This window comes from Solanum stenotomum, chromosome 12 (genome assembly GCF_019186545.1).
Source record: "Solanum stenotomum isolate F172 chromosome 12, ASM1918654v1, whole genome shotgun sequence".
Taxonomy (NCBI): Eukaryota; Viridiplantae; Streptophyta; class Magnoliopsida; order Solanales; family Solanaceae; genus Solanum; species Solanum stenotomum.
Window position 1 is genome coordinate 33417185 of NC_064293.1, and position 16422 is coordinate 33433606.

A 16422-nucleotide genomic window follows, 5' to 3' on the forward strand; every position below is an offset into this window, starting at 1 on the left:
ATACTTTGTAATTTATTGCGATATGGTTAATTCGTTCATTTGAGAATTATTATCGTAGTTGGAAGCCTCTATTAAATATATCTACGGTCCCTACTATGCCTGATTAATTGACCAAGTTTGAAAAGAAGGACAAATTGATTTTTTTTTGTTGATCTTCTTTAAGAGGATGAATTATTTGAGAGTTAAAGATTGAGTTAGTGACAAAAACGTTTGGCCTTAAATGGATGAAAACGTTTTTGTTCTTATTACAAAAACGTTTGGCCTTAAATGGATGAAAATGTTTTTGTTCTTATTACAAAAACATTTGGCCTTAAATGGATGAAAACGTTTTTGTTCTTATTACAAAAACATTTGGCCTTTAAATGGATGAAAATGTTTTTGTTCTTATTACAAAAACGTTTGGCCTTTAATGGATGAAAACGTTTTTTTATCTCAATTTATTCTCATGATTCTCTTGATTGCTCATTAAGCCTGAAATTTATTTGGACGTTTTTCCTATTCATTCTTGAGTTGGAAAACTAGATAAATAGGCTGGATATGGCATGAAAGTAATCATCTTTTGAAAAACAAGTAATACTTGCCCACACAAGTAACTTGGTAGTAACAGTCAATCAGGAAATAGGAGAAGATCATAGCTCTGGATCCTTGGCATCTGGACGACGTTTGTAGAAGTTTCAACAGGTTAATGTTCTTCTAAATTCGTTTGTGTTATATTGTTTAGTCTATATGTAAGATTTGTGATCCTGAATATAGCTTCCGTTGTGCATATTCTAACAAATCGTTCTTGGAAGATTTTCCTATATTAACTTTTGGCTATATTGTTAAAATAATTCATAAGGTAGTAGACTAGTGGCTATAATTTGGATATGAATCTGATTTGATCACTTGCTTAGGAGAAAACAAACTCAAGAACATGTTGTTTTCCATGTGGATTCTGTAAAGAGTCATTAGTACTTCTGTATCACATGTATATGGTTTGTGTTTCACCCTCATACATTTGATCTCTCAGTGTTTTAGGGTTAGTGAACTGAACTGAAGAGCTTTATAGAGGATCATTGGAATTGGCTCAACTGCAATTTTACATGCATGATGATTAGCTGCCTACAATGTGAGTTTCCAGAACTAAGATCAGCCTACTTATATAGAATAGAAGGTTTCTTTTTAGCCAATGGTTCTTGCAGTTTATCTGCCTAATGTTGCAATAAATAGTATAATTACATAACCTATGCTATTATTCATTATGAGATTGGTAAACCTGTTTTGACTTGCTTGGTATTTGCAAGACAAATTAAAAGCCAGGAGAGGTGACTTGAAGGGACAAAGTGTTGACCTGATGCTCAAGCATTTTTAAGCTGTTATCTGATGGTGGAAACAGATTTATTTGGTTTTGGTAACAAATACAGCTGCATTTTGGTGTTATACTTGATCCCTGAAATCCTTAACAACAAAAAAGAAAAAAAGAAGTAAAAGGTCAAAGCTTAGTTTATATCCCTCTGTCTTGAGGGGAACAATCTCAGTAAATACGGGAGTTTTAAGTGCATCAGATGAGCAAGCTGCATTATGCAGAGATGGTATTGTCATCGAGCTGCCAAACTCTTGGTTCCTAAGGGAGAAGGTTTCATGTTGGTTTGAGTTTGATGAATTGCCTTAAGCTTACTTGATGACTGTCCATCTAGGCTCTTCACAAACTCTAAAATTGTTATGATTGATGCATATTATATCAGTAGTATGATTTCTTCATGGAATGCTAACATACCAATTTTGTGTTTCCAGATACCAAAGTTATGCAGATGTACTGGATCAACCATCTAAGACATTTTGTTGGTATTACTAGTTTCTTAGCAAACACTGTAGATAACATCCTCCTTTTCTTTTCTCCTTGTATGAAGATGGGGAAGTCATCAATTTCTTCTGGATGAATTCTGTTAAGCTATTGTATTGGGTCATTCTTGAAACTAATTTTTTCTTTCTTGTTTCTTCACATGTTCCTTGATTTGTTTTTCATTCTTAATGCTATGACTCATTTATGTTAATGTGAATCAGCAAGTGAAACAAAAAAAAAAAACCCTTCATGAGCGTCTGTGGAAAATCATAGGATTTGCACCTGGCAGCTGATTGTACATGATGGTGTTATTCAAGCTTATATTCAGTTTTTCCAAAGTAGTTAACTTGTAGCTAGTGTTGGCAAATGTGAGAGAAAGGTTGTCTGAGCGCTCCTGTTCTCGCTTCATCTTTGTTTCACATCCATATATACCGAATCTGTCATCTCTTTTGCTTGCCCATCATCTGTGCCAAGTCCTTTCTCATTGTTTCTAGGATTCACCTCTTGGTTATGCTTTTAAAATGGCCTAAAGAAATTTGATAAGAGCCACTAGAAGCAAAACGAACTGTTCAAAGTGGCCATAAATGATAGCTACTAGATCTCTTCTTCTTGACCCTGAATGAAGGAGCTCCCATTGATTTGTACTCATCAATCATCTATCGGGTCTTGGAGTTGTGTCAAATGAAGTAATATATGTACCTCCATTGCAACCTGGTTTGCCTCTATGTACCAATATTTGTGATCAACGCAATCTTTGGCTCATTATCAGTTGAAGATTTTGTGGTGCGTGGTGAAGAAGTAACACAGTGGATGGTCATTCACTACTATTATGTGGTTGGCAACTTTGCCTTGCAGAACTAGTACGTACCACAATAACAACACCTCATTCCCAAACATTAATATTTGTTATTTCACAAAAACATTACATCAACTATGAGTCAATCAAAACATATGTCTAATTCAACGGGATTATCCGCGGAATTTTCTAACAAAGTGATTGAATCAGACGAAAATGTCATGGAACTTCCCATCATCTGATGAACAATCGGTTGAGATTGAAGAGGCTGAGGAGGTACTTCTAGCACTTCAACTTCACCTTCAAGCATTTCTAATACTCTACTCATCGAAGGGCGTTGTAACGGATTTGTTTGTATGCACCATAGCGCAACTAAAGTCAGCTTTCTAGCCATCTTCTTTTCATCGTCATTTGCTTCTTCATCCACAACAATCACCTTCCCCTTGTTGAACTTATCGTAAATATAATAAGGAAAATATTGGCTGGAATTCTCTTCATTTGCAACTTCATGTCTATTCAAGTCCAGCATTTCCATTAGCAGCATTCCAAAGCTGTAAACATCAGCTTTGTAAGAGATTGCCCCAATGCTTCTGCTGATCAACTCTGGAGCTACATATCCAATCGTTCCACGAGCAGCTGTGAGGTTCACAATGCTATTATTTGTTGTATATAATTTTGCAAGCCCAAAGTCAGAAATCTTTGGAATGAAATTCTCATCCAAAAGAATATTGTGTGGCTTGATGTCAAAATGCAAAATTTGTACATCACAGCCTCGATGCAAATACCCAATTCCTCGAGCCACTCCAAGAATAATGTCATACTTCCTCTGCCAACTTAACAGAGGACTTCCTTGTTGACTGGTGCTGATGTACTTGTTGAGTGATCCGTTGGGCATGAAGTCGTATACAAGAGCACGTATTGTTCCCTCAACACAATACCCCACGAGCCCGACCACATTGACATGATGGATCCTTCCAATGGTAGCCACTTCATTCATGAAGTCTTGACAACCAGCTTTAGGCTTGTTCAATATCTTCACTGCTACATCTCTTCCACTTTGAAGCTTTCCTTTGTATACACTGCTGTAACCTCCCTCACCTAATTTCTCTTTGAATGCTCTGGTCATTCTCTTTATGTGGGAGTAGTTATATCTGATTGGCATGAAATTGTTTTGTGTTTGCAAAAAGCCTTCAATCGCATCATACATGGACAAATGCCTCCTTTTGAATTTGATCACCAGAAATACAATTACAAACGGAAGGCCGATCACAAATTTTGTTCCTGAAATGTTAGTGAAAAATTACAAGATTACAATTGAATATAAAATGAAGAAATAAAAATCTCTTCAGGCTGAGGCCCGGATATCTCTCTCTTTGAGGAGATTCAAGTCCACTGCAGCAAATGTTTTTCACCGGTTCAGCAGTAGTCCTTCTTGACTTGTCCCCTCTAGGATACAATAGCCTTAACACAAAGTATAACTTAACAACTCTGGACAAGAGTTGAGCTCAAAGCTCCACAAAAAGAACACTCCCTTCAACTAATAAGAAGCCTCTTCTTTTTTTTTTACCAACTTTTTCCTTTCTATATTTTGCTTGTGTTTTTAAACCAAATGTAGACCACTATTTATTCTAGAAGAAGTCTTCCTAGCAATGAATAGACAGATAATGGGATGGTAAATAGTAAAGATAAATGGTCTTAGGAGTTACAAGTATAATGGAGGAATTATGAGTGACAATCAAGTAGGCACTAATGCCATCAACGGCATTTTGCATCTGTTGCAAAACTGAAGTGCATATGGCACTAACTTGTAATGGAGTAGTGCAGTTGTAATGCAGCAGTTAGCCACTCCAACAGCCATAAATGAAAAGTCCTCAACGGGCAGTAGAAAATACACTTAATTCTAGGGGTATTAAGAGACAAATTAATAATTAATAAATATTAAAATGCTCAAAATACTAACAGTTCCCAAATACGCTGCAAGTTTGAGAAGTCATAAAGTTAACTTCCTCTTGAGCCAATATATCTAAGAGATGTCCTTTTCTTATTTGGACCCTTCTGCTCTTCTCAGAAATTATGAACATATCATCATATCATATTTTATATTATAAATGGGAAGGTGCTTAGTCTAAAGTTGGATTACGGAAATGTCCTTCAATTTTTTAATTATCATCATCATATTTTTACTCTCTCTATCCCTAATTACTTATCCACTTTTGAATTGACACACCTATTAAGAAATCAATTAATGACATAGTGAGTTTACCATTTTACCCCTATTAATTATGAAGTGGATGAAAAGTTCTGCATTTTATAAAGTAATTAGTCATTTAATTGAGGGTATAATAGGTAAAAAAAATTTGTCCTTTCTTGATTTATCAAAATGGACAAGTAATTAGGGACAACTATAAAAGGAAAAGTAGACAAGTAATTAGGGACAAAGAGGGTATTATTATTATTATTATTATTACTATTGTTATTCTATAAGTGTGAAGCCATTAAAGTTGAATGACTTTTTAACTCTTCAAGAAGTCACCATTAAAGTTGAATGACTTTTTAACTCTTCAAGAAATCACTATACCTATAAGTCTCTTACACGTTGTCTTCTAATGACAATACTGTACATTTGAATTTGGTTTAGAGAGCATAAAGCTCTTACCATATGTTCTTTCAAGCATTTCTTTACATTTAGGTTTTTTCATTTTTTGCTATCATTCAAATTATGTTTTTAAATTGATGTTTAAGTGTTTGATCTCTTACATAAAAATATACTGCTAAAATTTTGTTTTATGAACTTGTGATGTAATTTTTTAATCTCATGTATAAATCAGAGGTGATGCTTTTGCAGACCGTTGAGGTGCTTAGTCTAAAGTTGGATTACGAAAATGCCCTTCAACTTTTTAATTATCATTATCATATTATTATTATTATTATTGTTATTAATTATTATTATTATTATTATTATTAATAATTATTATTATTATTTGATAAGTGTGAAACCATTAAAGTTGAATGACTTTTTAACTCTTCAAGAAATCACTCTACCTATAAGTCTCTTACACGTTGTCTTCTAATGACAATGCTATACATTTGAATTTGGTTTAGAGAGCATAAAGCTCTTATCCTTTCAAGCATTTCTTTACATTTAGTTTTTTTTTTTTTTTTCATTTTTTGCTATCATTCAAATTATATTCTTAAATTGATGTTTAAGTGTTTGATCTCTCACATGAAAATATACTGCTAAAATTTTGTTTTATGAACTTATGATGTAACTTTTTAATCTTAAGTATAAACCAGAGGTGATGCTTTTGCAGACCATTGAATAGAACTTTTAGTAGAAATCACGTCAATACAAATGAGGTATGCGGCATGTCTCTCCAACAATTTCACAATTTTTTGCATGAGTATTTTTAATAAATTTGATTAACATTTGATTATTATATTTTTAATTAGATTTTAATAACTTAATGCATGTATATTTTACAAAGTAGAGCCTCCTTGATAACTTTAGTTTGACAATGACTTATTGAAATTATATTTTGCTTTAGTCTCCTAGCTTTCGAGGTAAAAAGGATAAATAATGCTTCTCCCTCAACAACATTGAGCAAAAGAAATCGAGAATTTCTCTGAAGAAGACATATTCTGACAAATGAGGTAATTTTATTTAATATGAACGAGTACTTAAAATTCAAATATGAACAACATTAAAATTTATTTTTCTAAATATGAAAAAGGAATAACAATCCTAAAGAGAAAAAAATATAATAAAAATTGAATTCGAATATGTTCTATTTTAGAATTTTGTGTTGTGCTCACTTGTGTTAAATTACTAGTCTTTGAAAACGTGCAACGTTGCACGTTTATCTCTATTATTTTATAAAATATGTACATGCCTAATTTTATATATTCTTTTAAGTACATATTTTCCCTATGCAAACACTGCAATATCATCTTATTTTTTAATTTAATTTTTAGTTATTATTTTACAAAATAGGAAATGTTGAACTTATTTTAAAACTAATCAAGGTTATAATAACATCTAATGGTATATAATATAATGAATTTCTTCTCTAAATTTAAGAACAACATAATTAACAACATTATGGGATATATTATGGGAGTTGCTGGCATAGAATTAGGACTAACTTGCTTTTTATATATATAAAAAAGGTATAACTATACAAATAATGATGTACCACATTCGAGGCAACCATATTAATTCCCATGTATACCGTCCAACAACTTCCTTATCTTTTAGGATGTGATACATTATCTTTCGATTTATTCAAAAGTATACAATTTTAATATCATTAAAAGATGCCACAAGAAAATAACAAAAATTAAATTCATACACCAAATCACCTTTTCAAGAAGCAACATATAATATTAGAGGCGTATGGAGGAGGGAGTCACTGGGTTCACGTGAACCCATGCCCCCCTTCCGAAATCATATATAGTAGTGTTATATTTTTTAATTTTTTTTTATTAAATATAGATGTGTAAACCACACATGAAGTATCATATAATGTGATGATGATTGGGTGTACCTCTCAGTGAGATTAGAAATTTGACTTTTATATCTATCTTGTTTTATTTTTCTTTCAAAAATTGGGTAACACCTCTAAAAGTGGTTTTTGATATCACTTTTGGCGCTTTAACTAATTAAGCATTTCAATTTTGGACTTATAATTTTAAAATTTTAACTGTTTTCAATGATAAGAACCTAAATGTCAAACATATTAGATTTCACATTTTCATAATAGTACACCCATCATCTCGAAATCCTGGATATGCCTCTGTTAATAATAGGCAAGCAAAAGTTTGTTCCAAGTCACCTACCAATACGACTGGCGAAACAGAATCATATTATAGTGTCAACAACTTTAACAAGATCCAATAAAGCCAAGAATTAAGTGATGAACTACCAAGTGTTATTGGACAGATTTGAAGAAAAAGACAAGAGAAACATACTTCAAGTTCCTTTACAAGGCCAATCTATCTTTTTTAGTTCATACATTTGTAAAAGAAAGTTTGAGGTTGATAACTCAACTTTCTCCTTGGCATTTATGATTTTGTTGTTGGGTTTTATTTGACTTGATTTCTTACCATAAATAGGTTTTCCTTTTAGGAAAAGATTTTGGAGTGACTAGTCCTTTTCTTGTAGGAAAAAGTTAAGCGCTCTATAAATAGATGCTTGTTCCTTCTAATTTAATCAACATTCACAATGTAGTCTTAAAGGCTTTGCGAGTTTTGGTTGCGTGGAGAATTTATGGGACACAAGCTTGATACATTATCACTTGTTTGAACCTCCCATGTTTTCCGAGTGAATTGGTTGAGGTTATTTCTCTTATGTTTATATAGTGGATTGCTCATCTCCTTTGTAGACGTAGGTCAATTGACCGAACCACGTTAAATCTTTGTGTCTTTTGGTATATTTTTCGTTTGTCTTCTTACTCGTGGTCTTTTGAGGTTTGCTTTGCTAGCTTCCACATTACACCTGCTTATTTCGGTCCTAACATTTTTATTACTTAAGAATCCTCACTTGTAATATCATCATAGAGTGTATTATAAACTTTATGATGATCATAGAATATCTAGTTCTCTCTAGCTCATAGTTTCTTCATGGTTGTTAATTAGTAGAGGATAGGTACCTCATTAGGATGGATAGGGTAAGGCCAAGTCTCTCTTGCTTGTACTTAATCTTATTGAATTTTTTTTATGTTTATTATTAATAAAAGCTACTAGACCACTGTCTAGTGGTATAAATTTGCTCAAATAATAGGCAAGCAACATTATATCCTTATGTTGGTTCACTACCATATCAAAATCTCAATCTTGCTAAATCATATGATTATAACTCCTAAAGTATCCGTGTATTGAGAAATTGGATGAAAAACAAAATGGAATGTTAATCTGTGTACAGCCAAATAATCATACAGCTTGCTAAAAGGATATATAGGAGCTTACCCATGAAAGGCACAAGTAGCGACAGACTGGTCCCTGATTAAAGTGCAAAAAATTTAGAACGAGAGATAAATGGAGGATTAAAAGTCTATATAGAGAAAAGTTTGAGTCCTCACCGAGAATATGTTCAATATTACCTACAAAGACATAAAGAAATTAAATTGTAGTGAGTGAATTCATTGTTTTTCCTAATTTGTTAGGATGGAAAAGAAAGTTAATTAAGGAGCAGAGCAAATATAATTGAAGATTGTCCTTACTTGCTCCATCACCTCTATAAAATAGGATCCTATCCGTGAAATACTCAAGTCGCATACCTGGTTTGGTTAGATTAAAGTGCAAAAAATATAGAATGAGAGATAAATGGAGGATTAGATTAGAAGTATATGTAGAGAAAAGTAACACCTACAAAGACATGAAGAAATTAAATTGTAGTGAGTGAATCCGAATTTCTTAGGATTGGAAAAGAATGTTAATTAAGAAGCAGAGCATATGTCCTTACTTATCCTTTGTCCAAAATCCCCATAATATTGGAGCTTATACGCTATATAGTAAAGTAGGAGGCCAAGTGGATACAGACTGATCGCTGGCCAGATTAAAGTGCATAAATTTAGCAAATTTAGAATGAGAGATCAATGGAGAATTAATAGTAAATGTAGAGAAAAGTTTGAGTCCTCACCGCGAATCCAATAAAGAACACCTACAAAGACATGAAGAAATTAAATTGCAGTGAGTGAATATATCCATTGTTTTCCTAATTTCTTACGTATACGGGATGGAAAAGAAATGTTTAGTAAGAGAGATAAATGGAGAACTAAGAGTATATGTAGAGAGAAAGTTTGAGTCCTCACTCACCAACAATCTTTTGAATAACACCTACAAAGACATGATGAAATTAAATTGTAGTGAGTGAATCCATTGTTCACCGAATTTCTTTTCTTAGGATTGGAATTGTGTTCATTAAGGAGCAGAGGATATATAATTGAAGACCTTACTTTGTGGAGCACTCCCCAGATAATAATGAAGCACAAATCCGTTGAGGATGGCTTGATGAAAATCAGAAAGGGAAAAGTTGTTCTCTGTATAAATAATATAATTAGGCCATGAGGTCAGGCCTATCAATTCCACTCTGCATCCATCGCTGAGTGCAGAGGTATCTATATCTCCAATCTTTAAATAAGTGTATTTGCAGCCAATAATTTCCAGAAATGACGAAGAATTATTAACAGAAAATGGACAGTTGATCATGAAAATGGGATCTATGTCAGCGTTTGGCAGGTAGAATGAATAGGAATGGTTCAAGAAGATATGCATAGGTCTGAAAGAGCATAGATCATCTTGTGTTTGTAAAGTTGGATCTACCAGGTGAATTGTCTCATTATTATAGTTGATGGCTTGCACATACAGCTTCTTGGAGAATAACGATATAACTGTTTGGTTACTTTCACAAGCTAATTCAAATGCTATACCATATCCGCAATATTCTGGATCGGTGTTTAAGTGAAAAGGATAGCTTATGTTACGGATATTACCACAAGCAGAAGTGGGACAGTAGTAGTGTTTGCTCTTCCTAGCATTGCATGTTTGCAGAAAGATGAGGATTATTAATGCAAAATATTTGGTTCCCCTACACAAATACATTTGTACTTTCTTTCCAAAAGAATTGAGACTTGAATGCGGATGTGTTTGTTGGATATTTAAAGTTGTGTGGACTTTTCATTAACAATGGAAGACTAGCTTGTGTTTGGTCGTTGCAATTTGATGAAGAGGAAGACTGCTTTATTATGTGAGTGTGACATTAAGGTCCTACGAGTAAGTCCTACTTTTCTTAAAGGAGAGTGCAAAAACTTTAAAAGACGTTGAGAATACTTTTCAACAATTTCAGTCATTTGCGTTTACCTATCTAATGAGCTAGCTATCATCTATCGGGATCTACAATTTTCTTCTCCAAATAATCTCCATCGAGCATACAATGAGAGACTGATCTAGTCCACAAATTCCAGATATTTAGGATAACAAAAATAACACTCTAATTATCACTCTGTCCCAAAAATGTTGAATTTGGAGATAATTAGGATACGAGGGAGGAATCATGGAAAAGTCTAACTTGATTAATGCCACATCATACATACAAGCAAAATTTTACACACTAACGCAAAAGAGTAGATTTTTTTTTCCTTTCAACTATTTCCATCCTGTGTGCTTAACCAAATGATGCCCGAATTTACTCCATATAGCAAGGGGTGGCAAAATCAAACCCAACCCGTTCAATCTGACCCAACTCATTTAGGTTTGGATTGGTTATTGACCCGCTCATTTATTAGCTCAACTCATTAAAAATAGCTCAACCCATTAAAAACTAGGTTGATATGTAATCAAATTGATTTTTGAGTCTTTGTCAAAATATTTTTAAAAAACTTTTTTTTGATTTTATATGTTTTATATAGTTATGTTTTTATTAGGTACTGAAAGCTTATAAAATAACAAATAAAGCTATTAAAACTTGTTAGGTTATGATCGGTTACTAACTCGTTTTGACCCAACCCATTTTGGCCCAAACTAATTTGGGTTGGGTTGGGTTGAGTCTTGCCCCATTTTGATTTGCTCAAATTTAACCCAATCTGTCCAATTGTCACCCCCTAGATATAGATTAATGGTATGCTAATTTGTGTCCAGCCAAATAATGCAACTTGCCAATGGGATAAGAGCTTACCCATGAAAAACTCAGGAAGCTTTTCAACGCTCCTTCGTTAAATTTAGTCCAAATTCTTTAATAAATTTATGCATGTGTAGTTATAGTATGTACATTAACACTAAGCATCCATCCTCTTCAAATCCTAAATTCGCCTTTATAAAAACTGGCCTTCTCTATAATATTGGTTAAAGCTTTGAGGGGTTGTTTGGTAGAGTGTATAAGAATAATGTTGAATATGATGTATTAGTAATGCTTGCATTATTTCTTATACATTGTTTGGTTTGATGTATTGGAAATAGCAAGCCTTGTATAAAGACTATTAAAAAAATATTTGTTTACAAAAATACCCCCACATTCTTTTACAAAAATTATTATTATTATTATTATTATTATTACAATTATTATTATTATTATTATAATTATTATTATAATATTATTATTATTTTATTCTTAGACCTTTGCACGAACTTGAAAATCTTCTTGATAAAAAGTTTTCTCAATTTGGTGCAAGTGAGAAACCGATAAGTCTCGTTGAAGATTTTGCAGATGAGATGGAAGCCACTTTTGATTTCAAAACTCAAATGGAAATGGAAGTTAATAAACTTCATGGGTATCCAAAAAAGAATAGTGGTAATACTGCTTATGCTAGAAAACCTAGCATGCAAACATATTACTATCCCAGGCCTACTCCTCAAGATGTTTTAATAGAGGAAAGAGATTGGAATCAAACTAACACTTCTTGTAGTGGAAGTGAGATTTATGAATGGAATCTTGATGGGTTAACTGATAGGCAGTTGACGATTATGGTTCATAGGATGCTTATGTATGCTACTATCTGCAAAAGTGTTAGTAACATTGACAAGACCATTTGCAAGATGATTATTGCAGGATTTACCAGTCAACTAAGAGGATGGTGGGATAATTATATGCCCTCTGATGCGAGAGCAGCAGTAATTAATGTTAAGGCAGTAAATGAAGAAGTTGATAATTTAGGCTTTGCCCTTGTTCAAAATAGAGAAGACGCTGTGTATACACTTATTTTGACTATTCTCGAACATTTTAGTGGTAGATTTACCAATCAATATGAAACCATTAGATCTCTACTAAATGACCTTAGATGTAGACATTTAGGTGAGTTTAGATGGTATAAAGACACTTATTTAAGTCGGGTAATGGAACTTCCCGAAAATGGTTTAGAATTCTGGAAAGCCAAATTTATTGATGGCTTACCTTCTTTATTTGCAGAAAGAGTAAAAAAGACTCTTAGAAATTCACAAGGAATTATTCCCTATAGTGATTTTACTTATGGAAAGCTTATTGGGGCTTGTACGCAAGAAGACATAAATTTGTGCAATGAGTTAAAACTCTCAAGACAGCTTAAGATGGATAAGCTTAGAGAAAAGTCTCAATTAGGAGATTTTTGTACTCAATTCGATTTACCGGATGCTTCAAAAAGCACCAACCGAGAAACTTCTAAATCAGAATCTCATATAGATCTCATCATAAGAAAAGAAGATCTAGAAGAAGGATGAGAGAAGAAAGAGATGAATTGTCCGATTATTATAGTTGATGGCTTGTACATACAGCTTCTTGGAATATAACCATGTAATTGTTTGGTTACCTTCACAACCTAATTCATATCCTGGAAAATGACAATCATTATTTGGATTGGTGTTTAAGCTAAAAGGGTAGCTTATGTTAAGGATATTGCCACAAGCAGAAGGGGGACAGTAGTAGTGTTTGCTCTTCCTAGCATTGCATGTTTGCAGAAAAATGAGGACTAATGTAACATATTTAAGCAGAATAGTTCCCCTACACAAATACATTTGTACTGTCTTGATTCTTTTCTTTCCTACTATTTCCAAGAGAAGAAAATAATTGAGACTTCGGGTGTGCTTGGTATATATATAAATATGAAAGGAAAATGTTTTCCTAGAAAACGTTTTATTGGAAAGCAAATTGGTTTTAACTTGTTTTGCCGTGTTTGGAAAATATTTTCTATTGTTTGGTTGGTAAATGAAAAATATTTTTTAGAAAATATCTTTTATTTTTTTGCTAGAGAATAGAACTTTTTTTAGGAAAATAGTTTGCACGTGCATGAAAATAGACCCCAATAACTGATTTGAGACCCAATCCCGATATCTGAACTGGGACCGACCCCGACAATTAATCTAAGATTTGATTCCGATGGCCAATTCAAGATCCAAACCCAATCCCTGACCTGGGAGTTGATCTCGACTCCAAACTCGGGACCCGCCATTTGAACTGGGATCCGACATTCAATTTGGGACCTGATCCCGATTCTTGACTTGAGACCCGACATTCGGACTAGGATCCAACCCCAACCCCAACCCCGAGTATCGAATTGGGACAAGATCTTGATGATCAATCAGCTGGAATCTGACCCCAAGACCTGACTATAACTCTCGTATGAGATATGACTTTCAAACTAGGACCCAATCCCAAGATCCAACTCAACCCTAATACTGACACCGATATCCCTGACTCCCCACCTGAGACCCAACATTCGAATTGGGACCTGACCTCAACACTCGAATCAGGACACAACCTCGATGATTGATCCAAAATTCAACCTACAAAACCGCCCCAGGACACCCAAACTAGGACACAGTTGATCAATTTGGGATCCAATCCCGACACTCGATTCGAGACCCGACTTTCAAATCAGGACCCGACCTTGACACTTAACGCGGGATCCAACTTTATAATCGAGACCCGACTCGAACACAAACTTTTAAAAAATTATTTATTTGTGAGAGGGGGTGGGGGGCTAGTAGGTAGAGATGGGGTAAAAAATGAAATTAAAAAAAAATTGAAATACTTTTCAAAAACAAACTTTTGAATTTTATTTTTTGTGGGGGTTGTGGTAGGGGGTCGGGGTAGGAGTGGGATAATAAAAATAAATTTCAAAAATTTAAAATATTTTTAAAAATGAACTTTGAATTTATTTATTTCTTTGTGAGTGTGTGTGTGGGGGTCGGAGTACTAGCTGGGTTAAAAAAATCATAATTTGAGGTTGGAGGAGAGTTTTGAAAATGTTTTCCTTATTTTTTCATGGAGGCAAGTCATTTTCCTTAAATTTGAGGAAAATAAGTTGACTTGAAAACATTTTTCAAAACATTTAAACCAACCAAACATGAGTAAATTGAGTGTGTGTTTGGTATGAAGAAAAATGTTTTTCATGGAAAATGTTATCTAAAAAATAAGTGGATTTCTAACTTATTTTCTCATGTTTAGTTGGTGAGTAAAAAATATCTTTTGAAAAATATTTTTTAGTATTTGACATATGAATGAAAAATATTTTAAAGAAAATATATTTTATTTTTTGGTAGAGAGTAAAAAATAATTTTTAACTAGGAAACCAACCTCGATAATAGATCTAGGACATGATCCCGACACGCAAACTAGAACACAACCCCGACGACAGATCTGAAATTTGACCCTGAGATTTGACTAGGACTTGGCCCTGACTTTCAACCTAAGACCCGACATTCGAATTGGGAATGGATATTCGACCCATGACTTGACCCCGACACCCAATCTTGAACACGATCCATCAATTCAAATTTTAACTTCGACACTCGAATCGAGACCCAACTTCCAAATTAGGATCCAACCTCGACAACCAACAATTGATGTGATACCCAAGAGGGAAGGTCAGGGTACGGGGTAGGGTAATAAAAAAATTGTAATTTGAGATTGGAAGAGGGTTTTGGAAATATTTTCCTTAATTTTTGAAGGGAAGTCAATTTCCTTGAATTTAAGGAAAATAAGTTGATCTGGAAAATATTTTTCAAAACATTTAAGTCAACCAAACATGAGAAAATTGAATAATATTTTCCTCGTACCAAGCACACCCTTCAATATAATGTATGAGTAAATGCAATTAAACCAGCTAATTTGAAGCTATGTGGAATTTTCATCAACAATTGGAGACTTCAAGTCAATGGAGAACTTGTGTTTGGTCATTGATGAGAAAGTTGCAATTTGATGAAGGGCCCTCAAGAGGTTCACTTTGACGTTTACTGATTTATTAACGAAGGAGATGGAAATATCATGTTGAGAATGAGAAAGAAATGAAACATCAATAATAATAAAAATAATAATGTATATTTAAAATAATAAAATAAAAAAGAATTTAAAACGATAGACCTAAAAGTAAATTAAAAAAAAAATTTAAAAGTAATCCGCTTGTAATTATATCATGTAATTACCAGCAATCCACAACCTATTTTTGAGAATTGGAGAGTATAATTACTTCTTGTCAATTACACAAAATTATCTGCTTACCAAGTAACTATATGGTCAACCAAACATATTAGACAACATAATTACATCTAAATACTCCAAATCGAATCAGCAGGATGACTTTCCAAACAGGCCCTAAAGGAAATGAGTTTCATTGTCCTGCGATAGCAAAGAGAATATTTTTCTTATGGAGCGTGTGAAAACCTTTAAATGACGTTGAGAATACTTTTCTAAGGCTGATCCTTCAATTTCAGTCATTGGCGTTTACCTATCTAATGAGCTATCAATCATTTATTGGGGTCTATAATTTTCTTCTCCACATAATTTCCATCTAGTATACAAGCTAGTCTTGAGACACTGATCTAGTCCACAAATTTCAGATATTTAGGATAACAAAAATAATAATTATCTCTCAATCCGAAAAGAGTTGAATTTGGAGATAATTAGGATATGAGGGAGTAATCATGGAAAAGTCTAACTTGGAGTAATTGAAGAATTAATGTCACATTATGCATACAAACAAGCAAAATTAATGGTACGCTAATTTGTGTCCAGCCAAATTGTCACGCCCCGAGCTACCCCCGAGACGCGGACACGGGACCTAGCACCACAAGTGATCCCAAGCTAACCCTGCTGGCATGATCATGAGCATACTAAAGATAATAAACTGATGCGGAAGCTAATTCCTAAATAAATTTGAAGAGATGGGGAATACCCATATACTATAACTGAATATATCAAATCTGAGAGTTTAATACAAAAGAAACATCAAACTCAAAACACTAAGCTGAATCTAACTATGTCTGAAATAAGCCTCTAAACTGACTAGAAATATTGGGACATGCCCCAACTAGGTCTAGCAAAACTGAAACTAAAAACTAA

At 33.5% G+C, this 16422-nt stretch overlaps 2 protein-coding genes across 2 annotated transcripts; both read right to left on the reverse strand.

Annotated features, from left to right (window-relative positions):
- Nucleotides 1–2357: 2357 nt before the first annotated feature.
- On the reverse strand, nucleotides 2358–8685 carry LOC125846317 (rust resistance kinase Lr10-like). The gene is made up of 2 exons (XM_049525707.1): nucleotides 8583–8685; nucleotides 2358–3899 (listed from the first exon to the last, which is right to left on the reverse strand). The coding sequence occupies exons 1-2, from the start codon at nucleotides 8584–8586 to the stop codon at nucleotides 2761–2763; spliced, it is 1143 nt and encodes a 380-aa protein (XP_049381664.1). The 5' UTR covers nucleotides 8587–8685; the 3' UTR covers nucleotides 2358–2760.
- Nucleotides 8686–9423: 738 nt separating this feature from the next.
- Nucleotides 9424–10383, reverse strand: LOC125847346 (LEAF RUST 10 DISEASE-RESISTANCE LOCUS RECEPTOR-LIKE PROTEIN KINASE-like 2.1). The gene is made up of 2 exons (XM_049526983.1): nucleotides 9572–10383; nucleotides 9424–9452 (listed from the first exon to the last, which is right to left on the reverse strand). Exons 1-2 carry the CDS (start codon nucleotides 10215–10217, stop codon nucleotides 9424–9426), a joined length of 675 nt encoding a protein of 224 aa, XP_049382940.1. The 5' UTR covers nucleotides 10218–10383.
- Nucleotides 10384–16422: the final 6039 nt, after the last annotated feature.